This window comes from Toxoplasma gondii, chromosome VI, assembly GCF_000006565.2.
Source record: "Toxoplasma gondii ME49 chromosome VI, whole genome shotgun sequence".
In the NCBI taxonomy this organism is placed as follows: Eukaryota; Apicomplexa; class Conoidasida; order Eucoccidiorida; family Sarcocystidae; genus Toxoplasma; species Toxoplasma gondii.
The window spans coordinates 771,270-793,593 of record NC_031473.1 but is presented as its reverse complement, the minus strand read 5'-3'; the positions used below and the strand labels follow the sequence as shown (position 1 = coordinate 793,593).

At 50.9% G+C, this 22,324-nt stretch overlaps 3 protein-coding genes across 3 annotated transcripts; 2 read left to right on the top strand and 1 right to left on the bottom strand.

Annotated features, from left to right (window-relative positions):
* Nucleotides 1–1,851: 1,851 nt before the first annotated feature.
* On the top strand, nucleotides 1,852–11,715 carry TGME49_239590 (WD domain, G-beta repeat-containing protein). The gene is made up of 10 exons (XM_002366557.2): nucleotides 1,852–3,527; nucleotides 3,808–3,904; nucleotides 4,409–4,472; nucleotides 4,729–4,947; nucleotides 5,807–5,908; nucleotides 6,677–6,991; nucleotides 7,271–7,597; nucleotides 8,441–8,535; nucleotides 9,079–9,331; nucleotides 9,767–11,715. The coding sequence occupies exons 1-10, from the start codon at nucleotides 3,026–3,028 to the stop codon at nucleotides 9,842–9,844; spliced, it is 2,052 nt and encodes a 683-aa protein (XP_002366598.1). The 5' UTR covers nucleotides 1,852–3,025; the 3' UTR covers nucleotides 9,845–11,715.
* Nucleotides 11,359–19,903, bottom strand: TGME49_239580 (hypothetical protein). The gene has a single exon (XM_002366556.2). The coding sequence runs from the start codon at nucleotides 19,100–19,102 to the stop codon at nucleotides 12,425–12,427; it is 6,678 nt and encodes a 2,225-aa protein (XP_002366597.1). The 5' UTR covers nucleotides 19,103–19,903; the 3' UTR covers nucleotides 11,359–12,424.
* Nucleotides 19,904–19,934: 31 nt separating this feature from the next.
* On the top strand, nucleotides 19,935–22,244 carry TGME49_239570 (hypothetical protein). Its single transcript, XM_018780559.1, has one exon. The coding sequence runs from the start codon at nucleotides 20,342–20,344 to the stop codon at nucleotides 22,010–22,012; it is 1,671 nt and encodes a 556-aa protein (XP_018637657.1). The 5' UTR covers nucleotides 19,935–20,341; the 3' UTR covers nucleotides 22,013–22,244.
* Nucleotides 22,245–22,324: the final 80 nt, after the last annotated feature.

Genomic DNA, 22,324 nt, shown 5'->3' with positions numbered 1-22,324 from the left:
AAAGCTGTTTACTTCCCAGTGGCGACGATGTGGAGAATCGTTTCCCGGCTTCCGTTCTCAGTTGGCGATCCACAACAGGAATGTGTCTGGCCTTCGACAACATTGCTTTCTTTTTTCCATATCCACAGAGTCTTTCAGTTTGTGGCGGCCAAGCATAGCGACTGTGTATCCGGCTCTTCGGTGTCCAAGTGCAGTCCCCAGGCTCAGTCGACCTCTATCTACCGTCACCAGAAACCAGTTCGAGTCGATCTTCGTGAGCAAACCATTTCTATTGGAAAGTTCGTAAAAAATCATATTCCACTGTTCTTGTAGCGGAAACGGATACGGCAACTCTGCCTACTGATACGGTGACTGGTGGCGTCCGTTCTTCAGCCGCGTTTGATAATCAACTATTACGTATAGACCATACTCCAAGGGCCAACGCGTCAGAGTTGCTGTAGCTCTTTCAGCGCACCGATGTGTGCCTTTCTGGGAGACGTAAAACTCGGACCCACTACATCCCCTTTAAAGAACTGTGCCCTAGCAAAGCTGAATTTAGGCTTGGGGTGGGGAGTTTGTCCAACCGTTCAGAACTGCGCGCATCGTCCACACTTTACAACAACGGGCACCTTGAGTCTGCCGTGGAACTGGCGACAAACTTTTCCCACTAAAGTCCCTGGAAATTCCCTTCTAGTTTCGAGATCGTAAAATCTTCCGAGCCGGCGCCACTATGTTTTCTCGTATTCACCACAAAGTTTCCTTGTGTCCTGCTGCCAGGATGGAGTGCACGTGAATGGACGAAAACAAGAAAAACTACAGGCGACAGCTAGTCTACGCTTATGCCGGCGTCGCACTTCTCACGAAATGACCTTGTCTGAAAATGAGCGTTGTCGTGAAAGAAGCAACTTAGCCTAAAAACCAGCAAACAATTGAAAATGAGTCAGCTTAACCCGGAAGTCGTTTCCCCAAGATCTACCGCGAGCTCCGTCGTCCTAGTAGCATAGGTGAACTGTTTTGGTCTGGTCCCAAGTACAAAGTGAGCTCAACAAGGACAAGGAACTTCAGAAGATAGATAGGATCCTGACTGTGACTCCAGTTATTTTGAGATACAGACAGTCAAGTTCTTTATGTTCGCTGACATTAGAGTAGTCAGGATCCTGAATTCACGACAGCAGTGACGACATAAAGAGAACCAGTTCTTTGTGGTTACTGAGAGCACCAACCAACTGGCTTCTAGAAAGTTCTTAAACATGCTTTCTTCTACTGGAAAGACTGATCTTCTACTACTGTCGAGTTGTTGTAGGTTGGAGATATCACCTAGAGATGTCAGCTCACGCGTGAGAGTCAAAAACGGAAGAACCACGGAGCAGCATCGACTGTTGGTGCCGGAACCGGAAATGACAAGCTACGGAAGGTCTCCTAATCTGCAGCTCACTCCAAGGTAGTTTGTCCCCGTTCGAAAAGAAGAGAAAACCAAACATGCCACACTGTAAAGTCTAAAGATCAACTCTAGCCCACGCTCTCTTTTGTCGAGTTTCTCACCCATACTGCAGACACTGGTACGAAACCAATAGAGGAAAACCGGCACCAGGACATTAAGAAGAGAAATTGTTGAGTTGCGAAGAGACTCATTTCGGTTCTCTGCAGAAACTGAGTGCACCAATCAAAGTTAAAAAGCCATGTGTCCCGTTGGCATCCGTTTCCAGATTCTGTCTGCTGTGCCGGCATGCAGGTTGCGGCGAGTTTGTTCTCCCGACAGCCGTTTTTCACACCGCGAGAAAAAGCGCCTTGCATGTTTTCGTAAAGATGCATCTCAAAGTTGAGTCTCTCTGCGTTCGCCGTGATTCCTCTTTTCTTCAGTTGCCAATCTCATCTCTTCTGAGTCCTTCGCTTCTCCACGAGACTTTACAAATTCGGTTCTGCCGCATTTTTCTGCCGAGACAAACAACTACGAGAGCCCCACAAGCACAGCTGCCGTTCGGCGCGGCGTGAGAGTCTCGACTTCGTCGCTTTTTCTCCGCGCCCGCGATTTAAGTCTTCCTCAGCAATTCCACAGCAATCAGAGTTTTCTGCCTCGTCTCGAAATTCCGCTACCGAAACTGTTGAGGGCGTTTTCCTGCCGCGCCAGTGCAGTGGAGTTCGAAAACGCGGCGCGGGAGCGACTCGAAGTTTGGCGGTCGACACGCAAGCCAAAGGACAAAGACGAAAGAAGTGTGGAATCCGAGGAAGTCTGCTTTGCTCGATTCCCTCTCGACACAAACTCTGTGGGGAAGGTCGCCACCACTCTCCTCGACTTCTGACAGGGGAAAACATGGAATTTTAGTCTGACGGGAGTTACAGCGGGGCCGCCTGATGGCGGGATCCAAGTCGGTGCTGTTTTTGTATTGATGTCGTCTCTTATTGACGTAAAACTCCTCTCTGCGAGTACTCGAGCCCTGAATACCCACATGTCAACTCTTTAGCACTTCATTCCGTAGTCATAAAGTCATTGTTTCTCAGTCAACAGTGACTCCCTGAGCTCGATCTTTGACTTGCCGAATAGGATGCTTTGCAGAGACGTTCAAGAGTCAAGAACAGGTTGCTTTGTTCGATGAACATTGGCTCCTGTTCCCTCGCGTGAGAGACAATAGCCTTGAACAAAGGTTTTTTCTCGTTTCTCTTCTGTATGTCCTCTTGCCCTTCTTCTCGCCCCTTCCACACTCTCTGTGTTTCCCCACATTGCTCTCTGTCTCGTTTCTCCTTCTCTCTGCAACAGCACCATCGAAGTTTCCACGTTCTCTCGACTTGAAGTTCTTTTCTTGTCTACCTGCGCCTACATTTCCTCAGACGTTCCACGCTCCTTTTTAAATTCTTAATCCATTAATTCAATATCAGACACTGGGCAGGTGTCAGCATCCTTACTTCATGATTGCACTTTGCTTTTCCCCTTAGCAATCCACGTCGTCTTTCCTCGTTTTCCTCACTTCCCCACGCCCCTCGGGAGCTGGGGGCTCTTGTGCCTGTCTCTATTGTCTCCGCTTCTCTCTTCGTCTCCAGTTTGTCCAAGATGGCTGCTTCCGCGTCTTGCGCCTCCTCTTCCACCTCCTACCGCCGCCTGCCTCTGTCCGAGGCAAGCAGCTTCTCTGCGCTCCATCCCTCTCGCTTCTCTGCTCCGTTTGGACTTCCGGGCGCGAGAACGCAGCACCTCTTCCGCGCCGTCGCTGCCGGGAAGGAGAACAGCGGTGTCGTGGCCTGTGCCTTTGTAACGAGACCGGCAGCCCGGAGTTCTGAGGAGGGGGAGCTGAAGAAGAAAGGCGGAGTCCAAAAGAGAAAAGGCGAGGGGAAACGCGCCGCCGAGGCCGCCGCCACAGTCAAAGCCGCGATGCTCATAGCCTCTGGACAGGAACCGGGTGGACGTACACCCGAGGAGGTGGAGGCGACCGGCGTGGCGCGGATGTGCCTCATGGCTGCAGGAACGCGAGTTCACTTTCTCGACCTTGAGAAGGGCGAAGTTGTGGCGCACTTCAGTGCCATTAAGGACTACGCAAGAGCTGTTGCATGTCGTTCAGGTACGAAGAAGCAGGCGCGAACCTTCTTGCAGGTGGTGGACTCTTTTTTCTCTTCTCCGTAGTCGTCGCTTGCTCTTTTCCCCCGTTCCTCTTGCCCTTTCGCCGCTCTCCACTCGGCATCTGTCGGCCAGGGTGCAGCGCGCCACCTCGTTCTGGAGTTCCTCCTTTCGGGGTCCAGGTTCCACATGTTGAAAAGTTCCTTTGCGTCCGCGCTTTTTGCCCTTCTTTCCTCACACCGGAACACCTCGCAGCGCTTTGCTTCGGTGTGTGCTTTCTGCAGATGGAAAACTTTTCGCGGTGTCCGATGACAGTGGCCTCGTGCAAGTCGTCCAGACTGACACCCGAAATCTGCTGCGGAAGTTGAAGGGACACACGGGGTAACGCAAAACTGCAGATTCGCGCGTTGAGTCTTTCTGCTTTCACTCTGCATATTGTGTTACAGAACACCCTTCCGGACGGTGGCAGCCAGTGAGGGCGAAGCAGGGGAGACGAGAAGACAGCCAAGGGAAGCAGCGGTGAAACGCGCACAGAAAGTGGGAACAGCTGCAAACAGTGATAGCAACAGAGAGGGGCACCGACAGATATGAACGGACAGCAGACAGATGTGGTAGGAGGGAGAGAAATGGGGAGAAGGGAAGACATGGGGAAAGGAAGCAGAACAGGCCTTTATGGAGGTCGTGTTTGCTGTGGGCGGGAGCCTGTTGGCGGGGGTTCTATGTTCATGGCACATTTGTCTGGGAGTCATTTCTAGAATCAACTGATCTTGCAAGTGTTTCCACCCTCGTCTCTCTCCACCGTATCTTGAAGTGTTTCGTTGAGTCTTCTGAGCGTTCGTGCGCCGCCGAACGAAGAATTTCACTTCGTTGATCTCGTCTTTGCAGGTCTGTGAGAAGTTGTCAATTCTCGCCAGACAGAACTCACGTCCTCTCTGCAGGAGATGACACGGTAGGTCGTGTGATCAAAGGCTTCCCTTCCGCTCTGCTGTCACTCGTTCTGTTTCTTAGTCACTGCTCTCTTCCCCTCGCCGTGATCGAGTCCTTTCTCTGTGATCTCTCTCATTACTTTCTCCGTGTTTTCCCTCCTTCCTTGCTTTCTCTCTCGTTTTGTCTTTCCTTTATCTTTCTCTGCCCCCTTCATTCTGATGCGTGGGAGGGTGCGTCGTTCTCACTCGAGAGATGTCTGTATGACGGTTTTTCTTCAGACGATCCGGCGTTGGGACTTGAGCGTCGGCGAGTGTGTCGACACACTCCGAGGCCACACGGACTCCGTGCGGAGTGTCGACGTTCCGCGTCTCTGTTCCTCTTCCTCTGGCGAGGATTCTTCGTTTGTGTCGCCCTCGCACCTTTGGTCTGCAAATCTGTGTCTCACTGGGAGCTACGACGGCTCGACGCGTCTGTGGGATATGCGTTCTCCGACTGAGGTGAGTCAGAACGTTCTCAAGAGTTTTAAAGGGCGCAGGCTCTCCTCCCTCTTCCCCGATTTCCCCGTCTCCACCTGTCTATCATCTCTACATTGCTCTTCGTCTATCTATCTATACGTCTGTATCCATCTCTCTGCCTACCTGCCTGAGTTTGTTTACCGGTCTTTCTAGCCAGATCCACCTGTGTACCTATGCCTGTGTCCATCCATGTCTACCGACAGTATCAACCTTTCTCTCTATCTGTATATGTCTGCCTAGCTCTCTATTTCTGCCTGTCAGTCTATCGCTTTCCCCGTCTTGTCTGCCCCTCCACCTGTTCGTGTGTGAAAGAAGAAAGCACAGTGGACCGCCAGAGTGGCTCACCGGCGACGAATTAATGCAGAATCCGGAATCCCTTGGCAGTTGCCTATTCAACTGGCCGATGAAATGGCACTGCCGGTGAAAGGTAATGACGGAAACGGCAAAGGTGAAGCTGCGTAGCTTCGCGTTTCTGTTTGCCGGTTCAGCCGTTCCTCGAAGAAAACGACGCAACTCCAGTTTTCGTCTCCTCGACGTGGCGCCTGCTTTCCTCAACAAAAAAGAGAAGAGTGTCCCCACTTTGATGAAATAGATTAATGCCGTCCTTCTGCCACCGCTGGTCTCTACCGAGTGGCTTCTGTCTGGTGTTGTCTTGTGACGCCATTGCCGTCCTTGCCTGCGCTCATCTTATTTTCGTTTCTTGACGCGTTTTCTCGCGGTTCGCCTCTCGTTTTTCCTGCGTTTTTCTGCATGTTCTTTCATCTGCCCTCCCTTCCGTTTTTCCGGCTTTCTTCGGCCCTCCTGAATGTCTCCCTGATTCTCCTGTATGTCTGCCTTCCAGGCAAACACTGTCACTTTCACACACGATAAGCCGGTCGAATTCGCGCGCATCGCCGACTGCGTGGCCGGGGCGCAGTTGTTGCTCTCTTGCTCGGGCTCTGTGGTAAGCGAAACAGTCTGCATGCATATCACTTTTTCTGGACATTTATATGAATAGTATATATATATATATATATATATATATATGTGGATCTCACGCTCCCTTCTCCTCTGCCAAGATGAGGAACTTTGATGAGTTATTTCTGTTTCTGTCTTCGCCTTTTGTTTCCATAGAGGTTTTTCTGCTGCTCTCCGTGTGTCTGCTTTTGCTTCGTCGATTTCCCTCACGTCTCTTCGTCACCTGGCCTCCGATCTCACTTTCAACACCGTGTTGAAGTTGTTAGCCCCTGAATGAGCTCGTCGCGTCTCTAACGTAGCGTTGAATTTCGACAGGGAGGGTTGAGTGTTAGGGAACGCGTTTGTGTATTCACATCGTATGTGCGGTTCCCCGTTACGTGCTGAGATTTCCGACAGGTGCATGTTTCACTGTCTATCGCCAGTGACTCGACCCAGTGCAGAAGCGGAGTGTATTTTGCCAGCTTTGTATGCGGTTCTGCCTGAAAGCCTTCCCTTCAATGGAGAGAACAGAATGGGGTAGAGAAGAAGCAGCACGACGGAGAAGAGAGGAACAGGAGAAACGTCACATACATTTTCGTGTGTAGAGATACAGTCTGATATACGTAGGTAGGTCGGTCTCCGTCTGCCTCTGTGTTTACCTCTTTACATCGTTCTCGCTGTGTTTCCTCCCTTATCAATCTCTATGTGTGTGTGCGGGGTTATCTATTCGTCGCTAACGTTCCATGGTGTTTCGCGTGAAACTCCTTTTGCTCAGGTCCGTGTGTGGGATGTGCGGCAAACGTCGCAGCCTCTCTGCTCTCTCGCGAGTCACGTGAAAACGGTCACCGCGGCGCAGATTATTTCTGGCCGTGTGGCTGCTCGTTCTCCGCGCCTGGAGAAAGGCAAGAAGAAGCGAAGAAGAGAACGCTGCGAGGAGCGTGAAGACGAGAAGGAGCAGACAGAAGACGAAGAAGAAGAAGAGGAAGACGACGAAGCAGAAGAGGTGGAACGCGAGCGCGCCGAACTCCAAGAGGGCCTTGTCGTCGCAACAGCGTCTCTCGATGCAACTGTTAAACTCACTTCCCTCACAGTAAGCGCACTATTGTCTGTGGAGAAACGTCGTCTCTTTTCGTTTTTCGCGGTTTCGACGCCAATGAAGGGAAAGCCACGCTACTCCACACCTCAGACTTTATTTCATTTCTCCCATGTCGGTTTTTCCCCTTTCTCAGGCTCCTGCAGTTTCCGTGTCCATTGAGTTGTGTTGGTGTGTCTCTGGGGGCTCAGCCTGTGAAACACAGCTTTTGCTAGATCACCACTTTTCTTTGTGTCTTCGTCTCTTCCCGTGTCGTTCCCTTTGCTTCTGCCTCAGAGCCTGAAGGTTCACCACACGTTCGCCTTTGACTCTGAGGTTCTGGCGCTCGACTTTGCTCTCGCTCGCCCTCCTCACAGTGCGTCGCGAGGGAAGAACGAGGACACGCTCTCAGCCACGTTTTTCATGGGACTCGCGGATGGGTCATGGACTGTCCGTCAGCGAGGCAGAGGTGAAGGCGATCTCCTCTCGCTTCCTTCGGATCCCCTCCCTCTGTCAACAAAGAATGCACGCAAAAAACGGAGAATGCTGCTGAAAATGAGGGCGGTTCAAGCCAACTACTTCACTCGTGGACGCACTGCACTGCCGCTCTCCGAGGACCTCGTGGTGAGACTTTTGAAGTATTTTCAGTTTCCAGGCCGGGCGAGAAGGATGCAAGAGAGTTTTTTGAGGAAGGGAGACAGAGTCCGATATGTCTATCTTAGACAAGGGGGAAGTGAGGGAACTCGAGCGCAATGTCTTCGGTTGTCAGTCTAAAATTTTAGCCATGGGCTGTATTTCTATTCTTGGCTCTACTGCGCTTGTGAAACCGCACGTGAACGTCAGCGAAGAGAGCGGAAAGCGAAAGACTGGAACGCAGCGGCCGCACATATCTGCGGAGTCCAGTTTTGACAGGTTGCGAAGCCAGCGGTCGTTTTCGTTGCTTTCTAAGGAGAGAAGCGGTCGAGAGAGAGGCTGGAGAAACAGGCACCTCAGAAGCGGGCGGGGCTACTAGTCGGTTCTGGGGCAAGATAGGGGAAGGATCTAAGGAAAACGAAAAACTAAGAAGCGGAGACTGAGACTGGCGAAACAGGGTGGGCAAGACACAGACAACCAATTCGGTAGGTCTCTAAACAAGAAGCTGTACTCAACTGCTTTGGTTTTCTCGGAACAAGGAAAGACAGCTTCATTCACTCTATATCCAAATATACGTACATATGTGATACGGGTATATACATATATATATACGTATATATATGTGTACTTATGGATATATGTGTATACGTGTGTGTATGTATGTGTATACATGCGTGCTTCGCGTCCACTGGGAGAGGGTGAGATGGTTAGGGGAGGCGAGAAACCACACGAAAATGACGAGAGCGTCGACTTTGATGAACTCTCTCTTCGTTGTCCCCTCGTCGTGTCTGATCCCCAGTTCCACCTTTGTTTTGTGTCTGTCTACTTGGTTAGGTTGGAACGTTGCAAGCAAAGAGGCTGAATCGTCTGGATCGTCTTCTCCGGAGCTTCCAGTACCAGGCTGCCCTCGACGTCTCCCTTACGATGTCGTACGTATTCTACGATTTCTGTCGCTGTTTTTTCTTTGTGTTTCTACATCTTCCCCTCCTTTTTCTCCCTCTCTGATGAGTCATTCGCGGTGCATCTCTTTGTGCGGTGATGGTGCCTACTTCACACGTGCTGGGTGGAGTGTTTTTCTTCTTTCCTGTATCGCTTCTTCTCGAAACCTTCTCTCGTCAGATCGATCAGTATCCAACCTCGTGTTGCCTGCAGAAATTCCTTCCTTCCATCCTCTTATTGCCTCTTTGGTATTTTTCGCTCCAATTTTTCGGTATCTGTCTTTTGCTTCTGTCCTTTTCTTATTAATGACCGAATACAACTGGTCTCGTGCTTTCCTTGACCTCGCCCCCAGCTCGTCGTGGTTTTGCCACATTGTTGTCCTTGCAAAAACTACACTTCCTTCTCTGCTCCCAGTGTCGGTTTTTCGTCTGTTCTCCTCGCTTCAATTCCTACTCTCTTCCTGTCTTTTGCCACCCCTTATCTCTTTTTCTGAGCTAATAGTTCCATTTTTTCTGTATTTTCTGTTTGGTTAGGTCCCAGCACGTCGTGGCTCTGGTTGCCGAGCTGCTGCAGAGAGGCGGCCTCGAAGTGGCGATGCGCGGGAGAGACAGTGCGTCGCTCATTCCGCTTCTGCAGTTTATCTCGAAAAACATCACTTTCAAAAATTCGGCTTATACTCGGATCGTCTCTGAGATGGCTTTGACCCTCTTGCAGGAGTGCGAGGACTGGATGGTGCTAAGCGGCGACGACCAGGAGGTCATGGAACTTCTCAAACGGATTTGTCAGGTAGGCGGAGAGAAACAAAACAGAGAAAGAAGTGGCAGGCCTCTGTGTGATCCTCTGTGTTGTCAGTTCCGGCATTAAGAACCCAAAGATGGCGGCTGGGCCAAGAGTTATTTGGATGTGTGGGAGGTGCGCACATATTAACACAACAACATAGACAATTAAGCTGCATTGCGTTTATATGTTACACTGGATACGTTTCAGTGCTAGCGTGCTGCAGAGGGAAAGCGCCTGGAAGTCACAGGGGTTCTAGCGAGAGACTGAAAAGATCAGGAGTGGGCGTGGATTTCAAGCTGCGCCTACTGAAGCAGTAAGCGCTCGAGGATCTCGCTCACCCCTGAGAGGACTCCGAGAAGGGGTTCCTGAGAAACAAGTGGCAGTGATTCCGTTGACGGCATTGCATACGCGGGCTGGAGAAACGTGTGTTTTGTTCGGCAGAAAATCGCTTTCGAGCTTCATCAGATCCAGCAGATGGACCGCCTTCACAGCTTGTTGGATGCCGTCTTGGCGTCGTAAGCAGATGCGCTTAGGTCTGTTTGAATCGACGGCAACTTTTTGCAGAAAAACTTAGTTGCTCTCTCGTGAATGTCACTCGCATATTATCTCAGTTCTTCTCTCGTCTGCGTTCATTGATTCCTGGTGGTTTGTTGAATGTTCTAAACTTATTCAACACTCGCTCATTTTTTCAGTGTTCCCACTTGCTCTAGCAAGACTGCCGGGGTCGACTCGTGGTCGACGCTCTTGTCTTTTCCCATCGTTCCCTTTCTTCGCTGTTCTTACCTCCGTCTCGCTGTTTCCGCTGATGCTGTATCAAAACTCTTGCGTCCTCGCGGCGCGCACTGCTTTTCCTCCGATCTCATTCGTGTGCATTCCAAGAACTACCCCGGACTCTTCACTCTCGTGTTCTCTCGATGTCTGACTTCTGTTTATCTCCGGCTTTGCCTCTCTTCCGCTGTGCTTCTTGTTCTTTTCCACGCGCCATTCTTCTCAAGAGCCTGGTCTCAAGGATCTACTGTCGACCAGCACATGCACAGATTCACCGGCTCTCTTTTAAGCTCTTGTGTTCTCGTGTGTTTTTGCACCTTCTCGCCCGCAGCGGTTGTCGAGAAACAAATAAACTACTAAGCAGCACATTAAGACATTACCGAAGGATGTGGTGTTAAGGAGCGTGGAAAGTGCTACACCCCTTAATGGTGGTGCGCAAAGATGAAGTGTCGTACAAACACTCAGTAGTTATTGAAAGGCGTTGACGAGCTAAAAAGCGTAAGATCGACGGAGACGTAGACATGTGGACGGAAGAAACTGGGTGGACGCATTGCTGGACAATGTGAAGAAGAAACCTTGACATACAGGCAAAAGCAAACCCGTTTGGAAAACGACATCCGGATCCCCAATAGAGACGGGCACAGAGAAGCTAACATTTCATCCGTACAAAGCCGGCGGGACTCGTTAGTCCCTTCACGAATAAGTATAAAAGAGGCTAGATGTGAAGCCGAGCTCATAATAACCGGCTTTGGAGGAAATTATTTGTGACACCGCATAACACGCTAGCAAATACCACTCAGGCACGATGGAGAGTGGAGATAGGTTTTAGCTCAAACGCGCCTGAGTGAGGGAGTCGAGTCGGGAGAGGCACACGCAGGCATTCAAACTTTGGGAGTGGATTAAGTTTTAGAGCGTGGCGTTCATTTCCAGAAACAGTGACGTGAGTACAATACGAGAAACTCTGCAAAGCGCTTGCTGGTTTAGGAGTCCAAAAGGCCACTCGTCAATCAGGGACTGAGTGTAACGCGTGGGCTCGTTCGTTGGTCCGTTTTGTCGAACGCATGCACCTGCCTTAACAAGCCACGTTTTTACCACTGGTTTGCCTCACCTCAACGCGAAATGAGTCAAACCGCCATTGCTGCACACAGAACCTGCCCCAGACCTGAACCAGACGCTCTAAGCCAAAACTGCCGCTTCTCTCAGATGTCAGCTTGCTCTGTTTCACCCCAGCAGACTTGTCGCCTCCTGTGGTGGTGAATATAGCTCCGAAAAAACAGGCATTTGAGAGAAGGGAAGAACGAATGACTCGAACGAGAGAACTTAGCTTCGAGGAGGTGCAGCTGCTGGCCACACGAGAATAAAACGTCCTCTGCTCGTGATTCCCGGACAACGCCAAGATAGTTCAATAAAGATCACGGGTGCCGCTTCAAGCCGGATCGCTTTATCGGCTATAGTCTCTTGTGTATCGCGATGTTCACAAAAGGAGAAAAACGAGTAGAGAGAGCCGAGAAGAAAAGGGTATGTCAGCGAGACGCAATCCCAAACACAGCAAATAACACCTGAAATGATCCAAAGCGCATACTGTTGAAGACAATGGGCAACCTTCCTAAGTATCTTCTTTAGAGAAACGACACATGGTTCTGTTCTTTTTCTTCCCTTCTTGAAACACCATTTTTCATCTAGCTCCTCTCTTCTCTGCTTTTGGCTTCTCTGCACGTAGGGAATCAGCTGTCAACGAAGAAGGCCATGTCTTTCTTGTCGTCTGTATCGTTTCTGGAGTTCACGCTGTACGAAGAATGTTTGTAAAATGATGCAGGCAGTTTTCGAGAGGAACTCGCGTCCCGGTGTCACATAGAAGTTGAATCGAGCGTATCTTTCGACTTCTGTCGCGAAAAATCTTAAAGCATGCGATGCAGATGAATAGGCCTCCTTGAGTACTACCGACGGACTGCCCCTCCTCGGGGCGCTCGTGGCCCCTCAGATGACAAAACTCGCTAAAAACAAAAGTCTATTCCCACTGGACTCATTGCGGAAAACAGTTGCTTTGGTCGTAGTCTACAAACAAGCACGTCCTTCCTTTCAGATATAGTGTATAGAGACAGACAGAAAACTCTGAAGCCCGTCTCGAAAAGCTCACTTGAGTCTTCAACACGAGAAGAAAAAAACGTCCTGTTTGACCGTGCAAGCAACTTGTTGTCATCCGCGCCGCGTGACCACACGTGAACAGCTAGAGAGAAGAACAAAGCAGAGGAAAATACGTGAAGACCGCGCAGCTGTGTTTTTTTGCTGGATCCGGGTGCTCAAGGAGGCAGGCCCTGATCGGTTCTTCTCTTAGATGTAGTTCTGCACCGACACAGGTCGACCCCACGACCATACCAGAAGGAGAACAGCCCAAACTGTCCACTTTGACAGTTGCTGAGATCTCCCTTTCCTTTCTCCATCTTCTGCAAGCAAGCGTCTGATTTCTTCTCCCCGGCCCCGGGACCCCTCCCCTGAGTGTTGGTGGAAAAACGAGGAAGAAGAGGAAGGCTGGGGAGTCTTGTGGTGGCAAAGTGCCTGCTTCCTTTTCCCACCAATGTTTTTCGTTGCCTGTCGCCCAACAGAGGCCGCCGGATCCAAGCAGATTGAGGAGGGAGGGGAGCCTGCTGTCTGAAGCGACGAAGGTAAAACTGAAGATCGAACTCCAGACGAGGCACAAGACACGAAGTCTGGCGTATGTGGTGTGTCTCCCGTCAAGGTGGACCTGTGGCGCTCCGAATTGCTTTCTTTTTGCCTCGTTTCATTGTGCTCTCTTTTGAGGTCTGTGCCGTTGTGCCGATTGTCTGCCTTCTTCAGGTGAGCGCCTTCGTCCACGTGCCGCACGCGGAGGTCCTGATCCTTTCTCTCTTCCTCCACGTCCCTTGCTTTTCTTTCCTGTTCATCCATCTTCGCTTTCCCTGCCTGTGCATCTACCACTTCCTTCAGCCTCTCTTCCTGCAGCTGAGTCTGCTTCCTCTGTCTTCGGTTCTCCTGGTGCTCGCGTCTGCGTTGGCCTCGCCTTCTTCTTCCCTGTTTGTGTTGAATGTTCATTTTATGGTCTTCCGCCTGCCGCATGTTCTCTGTCTCTTCGGTTTTCCCACTCCTGGCTTTGCTTCCATCGAGTTCCTTTATTTCTGTAGTCTCGGTTCCTTCGTCGCCATCGTCACTCCCGTTTTGATCATCGCACTGTCCTCTGTTTCGGTCTTCTGTCGTTTTTCTGCCGCGGGCATTCTCACCTCTTAGCCACATCTGAAGCACGCTCTCCTTGGTCAGCACGTCAGTCTCGCCATCACTACTGTCTGAAGCTCCTACCTGCCGGAGTTGCTTGGTTTCTTCCTGGTCATAGGGGAGCGCCTGAACCTCTAGTTTCTTTTCAAAATCTGCGACGTTGCGATTTTCGCTGTCTTGAATTGCCTCGCCCCAACGCTCCTGATATGCACCATTTCTACGTGCTTGCTGTACAACTGTTTCTGCTGCATTTTCGTCGGTTGCCACGCTTCCCTGTGCGACTTCTCCCGTGGCCTCCCGTGTGAGTTTTTCTCTTTCCCTTTTGTTGGCCGACCACATTTCCGAGTCTCCCGCATTCGCTTGCTTCGGTTCTATCTGCATACTACGAGTATATGGCGACAGAGGGACATCCGTGATAACTCGAGTTTTCCCTTCTGAACTACCGTCGCATGTGCCTTGCTGCAGTGCCTCTGCTCGCGCGTCCTCATCCCCTATTTTCTCTTTGTCTCCTTCCTCCTTTGGTTCTGCCTTTGGTCTTTCTTGCTCCCCCTGATGTTCTGTCTTAGTCGAAACGCTTCCAGCGTGACCCTGTGAAGAAGCTACGAAATCTGATGACGACCTAGGTGCCAGCAACGGCTTCCTGTTTCCCTCAGTGGTTTGTTTACTCCTGTTATTTTCAAAAAGCGTAGGAGACTGCCTCTTTTTATCCTCCCCATTTGCCTGTCTCCGCGCTCCATTCTTTTTTCTACCTTGTGAATGTGCCGTTGATAAAAGAGGGAAGTCCTCGTCCACGCTCGGCGTTGCAGTCACTTCGTCATGCTTGTCCTTCTCTCCTTTCTCGTCTGAGGTTAGGCCTGCTGCCCCATCCTGTTCTGTCCGCGTAACTACTCTCTCCGGCTCTTCTTTCCCCTGTGAGTCATCCACGTTGCGATTTCCCATGCGTTCTTCTTTTTTAAGCCCTGTCTTTCCCTCGCTTTTTTTGTTGCAATCGCTGTTCTTCTCGGCTGATATCTCGGATAGACCGTCTCTAGAGACACGTGTAGATGGAGATAGATATGAAGAAGAGGAACCGGCGAGAAAAGAAGAAAGATTTGCCTCCTGTCCGTTTGTTTCCTTGCAACCTTCGGGGGTCAGCAGCGAAGCGGCTGGTGCCAGTGCACCATCGGCACGTATTGCTTCAGCTTCCTCATCTCTGTCGCCCAGTTCCCGAATCTCACTCCCGTCTCGGTTTTGATTTGTGCAGTTCTGCTTCTCTTCGATGGCAAGAGACATGTTTCGTGTTCCTGTGCAGAGTTGGGGGATTGTAACACTTTCTGGAGCCTCCGAAGGGCAAGCCGGATCATGCGAATCATTGATGGCGATACCGTTATCATGGGAAGGCTGGGTAGGTCGAGCTAAACAAGACGACTCATGGTTATCGTGATTCACCTGAAGGTCTAGTGTGAAACGCTCGACTTGGCTGTCTCTCGCGAAGCAGGTTCCAGCAAATCTTCCTGATGCATGGACCCCCTTAGCCTCCGAACTTCCGAAAGGTCGTCCGGAAGTCTGCAAAGCAGTTCTGAGGTCCGTTCTCATGAGGTGAAAACCAGGCTCGTTGTGTGCGTGTCTCGTTGTGGTTCCCTCGTCGGAGATGCTTCTTCGTAAGAGTATCTGCTCACCACTTCCGAGTCTGTCGCTTCCTGTGGTTCCTTCAATGGGGAGAGGCAAACTCTTCCAACGGGCAGACTTGTGGTGCGGAAAAAGCAATTGCTCCTGCCGTTTCTCTTGTTGGTCAGGTGCACCTCTTTCTTCTTTCCTACCCCTCACCTCTGTCTCTGTTCCCGCGTCCGTCGGCGCTGCGTCGCTCTGCTCTGCTAAGAGGGGGAGGGTCCCAGACGCCCCCAAAGAATCCAGCAGTCCGACGCCAACTCCTTTATAGCTTTCAGGATCGTTCGTGCCCTCCAAAATGACGTGAATCGAGCCTCTGTCGGCTGACGTGTTTCTCGTATTTTTTGCTGTGTAGCCTTCAACTTCTTCCATTTCCTTCTCTCGCCACTTGCAGTCACCGAAGTCGTCTTCATCTTCCTCTGTCCACTGTGTCCAGAGTCGCATACGTTCGTTTCCCTTTGTCGCTTCCTTTGCAGTTTTCAATTCTGCAACGCTTATTGCATGCTCCACTGAGGAATCTTCACTGCAGAAGCCCTGATTTACGGTGTCTTCGTCATTCCCTTGTGCAGCTAAACATTCTTGCTTAGGTAGCTCGGCACAGGCAAAATGCATCGGGCAAGCATCTTGAAGTCGCTCCTCTTCGTTTGTTCGCTGTCGTTCTTCTTGGAGCATTGCGTCCTCTCGCTCTGTGTTGTTTTCCATCTTCCCTTCACTTTGCTTTCCCCTCTCCATGACGATGCTCTCTTTAGTCTCACTCGTTGGGCTCTCCTCGGCCCGCTTTGTCTTCTGTTCGCCTCCAGCCGTTTCTCGGCTCTTACTCAGTTTCTGTCGACTGGACAAACGATGGCCAGACATTTCGTCCGAGAATCTCGTTTGGAGTAAGCGGTCTGGCGTATTATTTGTGGACACCGACGGCAGTTGATTGAGCAGATATTCGTTACTGTGTTCAGCTGAAAACAAGGACGCGATACACGCTGTGCACGCAGGTGCACCCTCAAAGAAAGAAACTCTTTTTCGAGTTTCCCTGGACTTATCGGGAACTCGAGCTTGCTTATATACATCGTTATCCTTCCCTATCTTCTCTTCATTATCATCTTGCCTAACCTCGCAGTAGGATGGGGAAATGGAAGTCGAAGAGGACTCACGAGCGTCCTCATGAATCTTCGAACTGTCCTGAGTGTCCGGTGCCATAATTCCAGGCAAACGTTTGTCTCCAACTGAAGGCATAGATGCACAGGCATCTTTGTCTCGTTTCCTCTCCCTTTTTCTCCGAGGTGGCGCTTGTCCACTGCTCACCGACATACTCCATCTCCTTTTGCGTGCTTTCTTGCTGCTGCCGTGCAGGTTATCCTCATCACCGTCTGGACCTTGACGTAGATCAGTATTCTCCTGTCGTCTGTCAGGGGACATTGCGGATCTATCCCCATCGATGCGGCTGGATAATTCGAACTCTTCTGCGTGCGGCGGCATCTTGTTAACAGCTTCAGTTTTATGTTGGCTATGACATCCTATCCCCGAAGAACTCTGCTTTCCATCTGCGGCACTGTGTGGTGGTTCGGAGTCTCCGTTATTATGCCGCGCTCCAGACAGATTTTCCAAAACATCGTCTTCAAGAAAGTCCTCCGTCTCAACACTGCGAAAAGACTGCTCGTGTTGTTCTTCTCTCTGATTTTTTGACTTCTTCGCATGTTGTGCTGCCGTCCCCGTCTTTCCACGTCTCGTTTCTTTTCCTCCTTTCAAGAAAGTCTGGCAGAGCCGTTCGTCGCCGGCCGGCAGTCCGGCCCACCCGTCGTCCAGCAAAGTGTGTCCATATTTCTTGTCGTCCCACTCTACGTGGTCTCTGTCCGCTACATTTTCTTCCTCGTGTCCTGCACACTGTTGAGCGTTGTGTCGTAAAAGTAGTTCCTCGTCGCGATACCCAGGCTGTTCTCTTCCTTCCCCAGACGGCATCTGGAAAAAACCCTCGTCTTCCAGTGAGTCCTTTCCTTCCTCGGTCACATTCACGGTATCCTGTCCGTCCCTCCCCCTCTCGTCAGTTTCCTCTACAGCTTCACTATGTCCCACGCCCTCAGATAGCTTCCACAGCGCGAATTCGAGGTTAGTTCTGTCGTGTGCATCCGGTTGCTTCTTCGCACAGGTGAGGCCGGAGTCATTCCACGAGAACCAATCGGTTAACCCTGGGGATGATCCTTGTCTTGTGCGTTGCTGCCTTTGACTTTGCCCTGTGCATTTCGCTGGGATGATTCCATGGCCCCTGCCCACCTCGATTGATTCGGGGGTGTCAATGTATGAAAAAATCGCACGATTCTCTTCCTCGTCCCGAATGCTTGTCGGTAAGGAGGAGTAGCGAGAAGAAGATACACATACGATGTCTCTGTTGTCGAGACTCTCAGCGTGAATGGACGTACCTACCACTCTGCCATGGGCAGACAGAGTCAGAGGACAGCGTGGTGAATCGGGCAGACAAGCGTCGCATCTGCTAGCTTGTCTTGAAGCATCCGCTAGTAGCGGTGTCGTCTCGTCACATACCGCGACCGCAAAGGGGGACGACGCAGCATCGAGGGAGCACATACCCATCTCTTGCGCCTCGCTAGGAAAGCTGTCTCGTTCACTGAGGTATCCACAAGATGCCCCCCTTTCGGGTCCCGTCTGCGCGGAGTCGGGAGAGGACAGTCTCTTGAAACAGGCCGCGGAATCCGCTTTCGATTCTTCTGTCTCTCCCATATCACTGGCCAGCAACGGTCCTCCCGTCTGGCACAGAGGAGACTCTTCACGTGTGAAACTTATCAAAGTGTGGGACGAACCCCTTAGGCGAATAGGCAACGAACAAGAAGAGTACATGGATAAAGAGCCCAGCGCTAGTTCTAACTGCGATTCTACAGCGCACCGCGAGTCTAGGACGCTAGGAACTGATGAGTCTGCACCGGCGGGCAAGGAAGGAATAGAAAAAGCAGCAGGGTAGTCAGAAGGAGACATGAGAGTGGAAACCGGCCAACTGGCAACAGGAAAAGAAGAGCCTCGTGAGGGTGGTGTGAGCGTAGTAGCAGACAGAGGAGGAAGCAGGCGGCGGCGCTCGAAATTTGAACGGTGTTCCCCACCATCTAAGTTGCTAATGGGTAGCAACACTTCCAGAGACAGTTGTGGAGATGGGCGGGGAGGGTGATGTAAAGAATCTTGAGCTTCTGAATCACTGTTTTCTTCGTCGAGATACTCAGGGTCCACGCTCTCGCCTTCACTGACAGCTCCACCGTCTGGTGATTCTGTCCCCAGTAGGACACCATATCCTTCGTCGCCTGTAATACCGTCAAAGGCGTCGGTGGGGTCGTTGCGATCTACAAAGAGCTCCTCAAATGTATCATCTCCGCTGTCCATATCACTCGAGAGAATCACAATTGACTCATCTTCAGATGAAACAGCGCTGCTTTCTTCCATGCCACGGGCAGCTGGCATTTCTACTTGCTCGATGCCAGTTAAGGCATCACGTTCCTCCGGAGGGCAGCCAACGAAAGAATCTGCATTTGTTGTCCCCTCGTGGAAAACTTGGATGTATAGTGGATCTCCTGTTGACGAGGCAGGCAACCTTGTTTTTCCCGCAGTAACATCCTGCCGGCCAGAGGTCTCGATACCGACCTCCCTTTTCCAACATTCCCAGTTCGCTGAATCCTCTGTACAACCACAAAACCCGGCATCCTTCTGCCCATCACTAGACCTTCCGTCAGCGTCTGTCAATGAATGAAAAGTTTGGATGGGACTGCTGGATGCGTCCGTTTCCTTCAGCAAATCGTCAGTCCCAATCCTTCCGTGTTCAGGATATAGACAGTCTGGAGACTTATCCGATGCAATGGAAGAAGTAGGAGAGAGTTCCGACTCATGAGAAGGGGGCGTGTCCACGGGTTCGATTCCTGCCAAGCAGAGCCCCTGATTGTTCAGATTGCAGGAAGCTAACGTTTCTTTGTCCAGAATGTGAACGTGTGAATCTTGACCAAATGTGCAATCGGTTGACGGAACGCCAGGGTTCCGCGTATCTTCGTCAGAATGGTCTGACGTTCCCGAAGAGTCGTGGGCCGCAGCCAGACTCCGACTGCGGTCGGCCTCTTCGTTCTCCGTTACCACCATGTTACTTAAAGAAGCCGTGAGACAATGAGGTCGTTGTATGATCCGAACTGAACTTCGATCGTAGGCATTCTGCTTAATCCGAAACCCCAACCAGCGAACATTTGCCGCTCTGACAGAGTTTTGATTTGTCTCGCCTTGCAGTCAAACGTCGTATTGTAGTGGGAAAAAAACACTCGTGATAGTTGTATCAGTCGAAAGCCTCAGCCGATCCCAACGTGAAGGAGAAATGGCGTTGAAAAAACGAGCCACGATTCCACGGCATTTAGCCTACAAAGCAGAACAAGCCGGGAAAAGCCACAAATAACAAGCAGAGCAGGTAGCTCTATGTGAAACCTGCTCATATGGAAAAAGGCTGTTGCTGTAGGGCAAGCCGCTGTGTTGCCTGGATTGGACATCGGAAGCTCTTGCGCCTCGCCGTTCGATAAACTCCCGTAGAACTTGAGGCGCAGTGAATCACAAAATGTTGGTAAAATAGCTATTTCCAAGAAGGTCCTTAGACGTTCCAAAGGCGAAGCCGGTACAAATAGTTCAAACAATAAAGTGCCAAGGACAGACCGGCTAGCTCGGAGCCGCCTCTTCTCTGCATTGAATGGGCAATCGCGTGTTCTAGGTGGTGGTGGGCTCAATTCTCTTGCAACCTGGCTTCGCAGGAAACTCGAAAAGCATCGAAAGAACTTTATCGCCAATGGTCACTGGTGGACTATGAGGCATAGAGGCCTACGGGAAAAAGGCTTTAGGGTTTGTCTGGTCTTAGCGTTCGTTTAGCAAGTCATTCTTCGATCACTCCCCCTGACGAAGTGCGTTACGAGAGCACGTGCACACACAGCAAATGCAGTGTTTCACTGGCCATCTTTCGGCTTCCTTCGAAAAATACCACACCTGTTCCTCACATAATATGATGTCTTTACCATGCGAGTGGTAGGCTCTTGTTGTACTGTCGACGACCTCGTAGTAACGAGACGTCACTAGGCGTCTTCCAGCGGTTAGATGTGGCCTCCAGCAAGCTAACGCGTGCATTTCGGAACCAACTGCCCATCCGACCCTCGTACTCGCCATCTCCACCGACTTTACTCGTTGTCCATGGTCTTTTTGTGGATTCATTTTACGCTGCACCTCAATGTTTTCCCTTACGACTGTATTTCTCACTAGCCGCCGGCTCAACTGAAAAGCACATTGCATTTGGCATTGCTGGCGTCCACTTGCAAACGCATTAGGAAGAAATGTTATTTGTCAGTCACCATGAATCGAGTGATACGAAAACGGTTTGCTTTTCTGGGCATTTCCCTTGCGTTGGAAACTGTAGTTGTCGGGGTCTCAGGTGCACAACAAACTCGTGTCAGTTCAGTCGAGATTACACACACCTATGCACCTCCTTTGCGCCCTAGAGTCCACGGTGCAGGACCGTCAGGGTTACAAGCTCAAGTTCCTGCCCAAGCCCTACCAGACATTATTACTGGATCTCACAAGATTCATACACCAGGCCTCATTTCGCTTCGAGAATACGCTTCAAGCACAAGGCCCGCGTCCACTGCTCAGCGGGCTGTGGTTTCGGGCCTCCCTTTTAACGTTCGAAGAGTTACCACCGGTGGGAGCCTTCGTGGAAATCAAAGTGAAACGAAAACTGAAGACAGGGGTAATATGAAGGAAACAGAGACCTTCACACCTCAGCTACACCAAACTCATGCGTCTGAAAGTGAAACTGGCGTAGTCGAAGCAGAGAGACCAGAGTCAACAAGCGCCGCTTTCCCCACGGACAACACGGCCCAGCACGCTACAGAATCAGGTGAAGTGCATCAAGATAAAACACGTGAAAAATTAAGAAGTCCACCACAGCGCGATTCAACAAATCTACTCGATTCCGAAAAGCAAAAAGGATCGTTCAATGAAGCCAAGAGCACCCGGCAAGAGGTCGTCGGCGAGGAAGCCAAGCAGCCGGCAACCCGCGAGGAAGTGGACGAGCCCTTAGCTGTGAAAGAGGTGATTCGCATGAAAGGAGAACAAAACCGAAAACGTGTTCATATAAAAAAGGCACCCTACATCAATGCTCCAAATAGAAAACTGGAAAAAGGATCCCGCAAGGCTGAGGATGCTGACGCCTGTTGTGGCATCGAGGAAACGGAAACAAGAATGAGTGACGCTTCACTTAGTATGCTGTACTACTTCAATCCTGACTCGGTCATGGAGTTTCACACTGTTTCTCTGCTGCTTCCTGACGGCAAGACCTTCTTGGCTGACGTCGAGTCCGTGGTTCGTGACCCACCGCCAACGGAGGATGACCAGCACCCCAAATCTGTCGCTCATCTCTCCGGGGGGTACACGCTCACCCTCAGTTTAGACGGCGTCACGCTAGAAGATGGTGATGACGACGAAATAGCCTCTTGGGGAGCTGAGAGAGTTCTGTACCCGGTCATCTTGGAAGAGGTAGCGATACGTGACGCTTCTGCTGTCGCTGTCCAGGCAACGCGGGCAGGGTCGCTTTCGAATGATGCGACTTCTACCGTTCCCGTATCTCACCCAGAAACCCGTTTCCTTCAGGAAAAAAGTGCATCAGATACACAAGATAATTACGATGCATCAGTCACAGCAGGTCTGGCGACAGATTTTGGCAGCAAGACGAAAGGCGGAGAGGCTGATTCTTCCAGTGTTTACTCAGCAGGACCGGTAGGATTCGGCGAGGCAGAGCGCAGTGCAAATGTAGCAAGGAAGATCGTCCGCGTTCTGGCCGTTTCCCGAGGAAATATCGGAACTGTTCGCATCAGCACGACTCGTAGTGTTGCCCCAGGCATGTCAGCCTTCACGTGTGTGTTTCGAACGGGTATCTACGGTGACTTCGACCCTTGCAACACTCCCGCCGTCATTGCAGCTAACTTCTTTACACCTCTCACAGCCAGCATCATCGGAGGGTTTTGAATATCTCATATTCCAAGAGTTGTGACCTGGAACCGTGAGGAGCATTGGGCAAATATCGCGCCGCCTCTTCGTAGAGGCACATTTGAATCCGGTTCCATTTCTCAGTGAAAACGCGAACTTTGTACGATGTTATTCGTATGAAAGAGCGCCTGTTTTCCATCCCTTTACGGCTGTTTTCCGTTCGCGACCCCACCAGAAACTTTGCTCCCCGTAAAGGCGAACGAAAACCTGGACGGCTTGACTGGAATTCTTTAGTCTTCAGGGTTTGCTATCCTTGGCCAGCGACCCCAGCATCAAAGATCTTCGCATATC

What these genes read in the sequence shown, in the direction of transcription:
- TGME49_239570 (XM_018780559.1), top strand. Translation starts at nt 20,342, where the DNA reads ATGAATCGAGTGATACGAAAACGGTTTGCTTTTCTGGGCATTTCCCTT.
- TGME49_239590 (XM_002366557.2), top strand. Translation starts at nt 3,026, where the DNA reads ATGGCTGCTTCCGCGTCTTGCGCCTCCTCTTCCACCTCCTACCGCCGC. An exon ending in TCTCTGCAGGAGATGACACG is followed by an intron (nt 4,473 to 4,728) that starts GTAGGTCGTGTG and finishes GTTTTTCTTCAG; the next exon opens with ACGATCCGGCGTTGGGACTT. An exon ending in TTAAACTCACTTCCCTCACA is followed by an intron (nt 6,992 to 7,270) that starts GTAAGCGCACTA and finishes CTTCTGCCTCAG; the next exon opens with AGCCTGAAGGTTCACCACAC.
- TGME49_239580 (XM_002366556.2), bottom strand. Translation starts at nt 19,102, where the DNA reads ATGGTGGTAACGGAGAACGAAGAGGCCGACCGCAGTCGGAGTCTGGCT.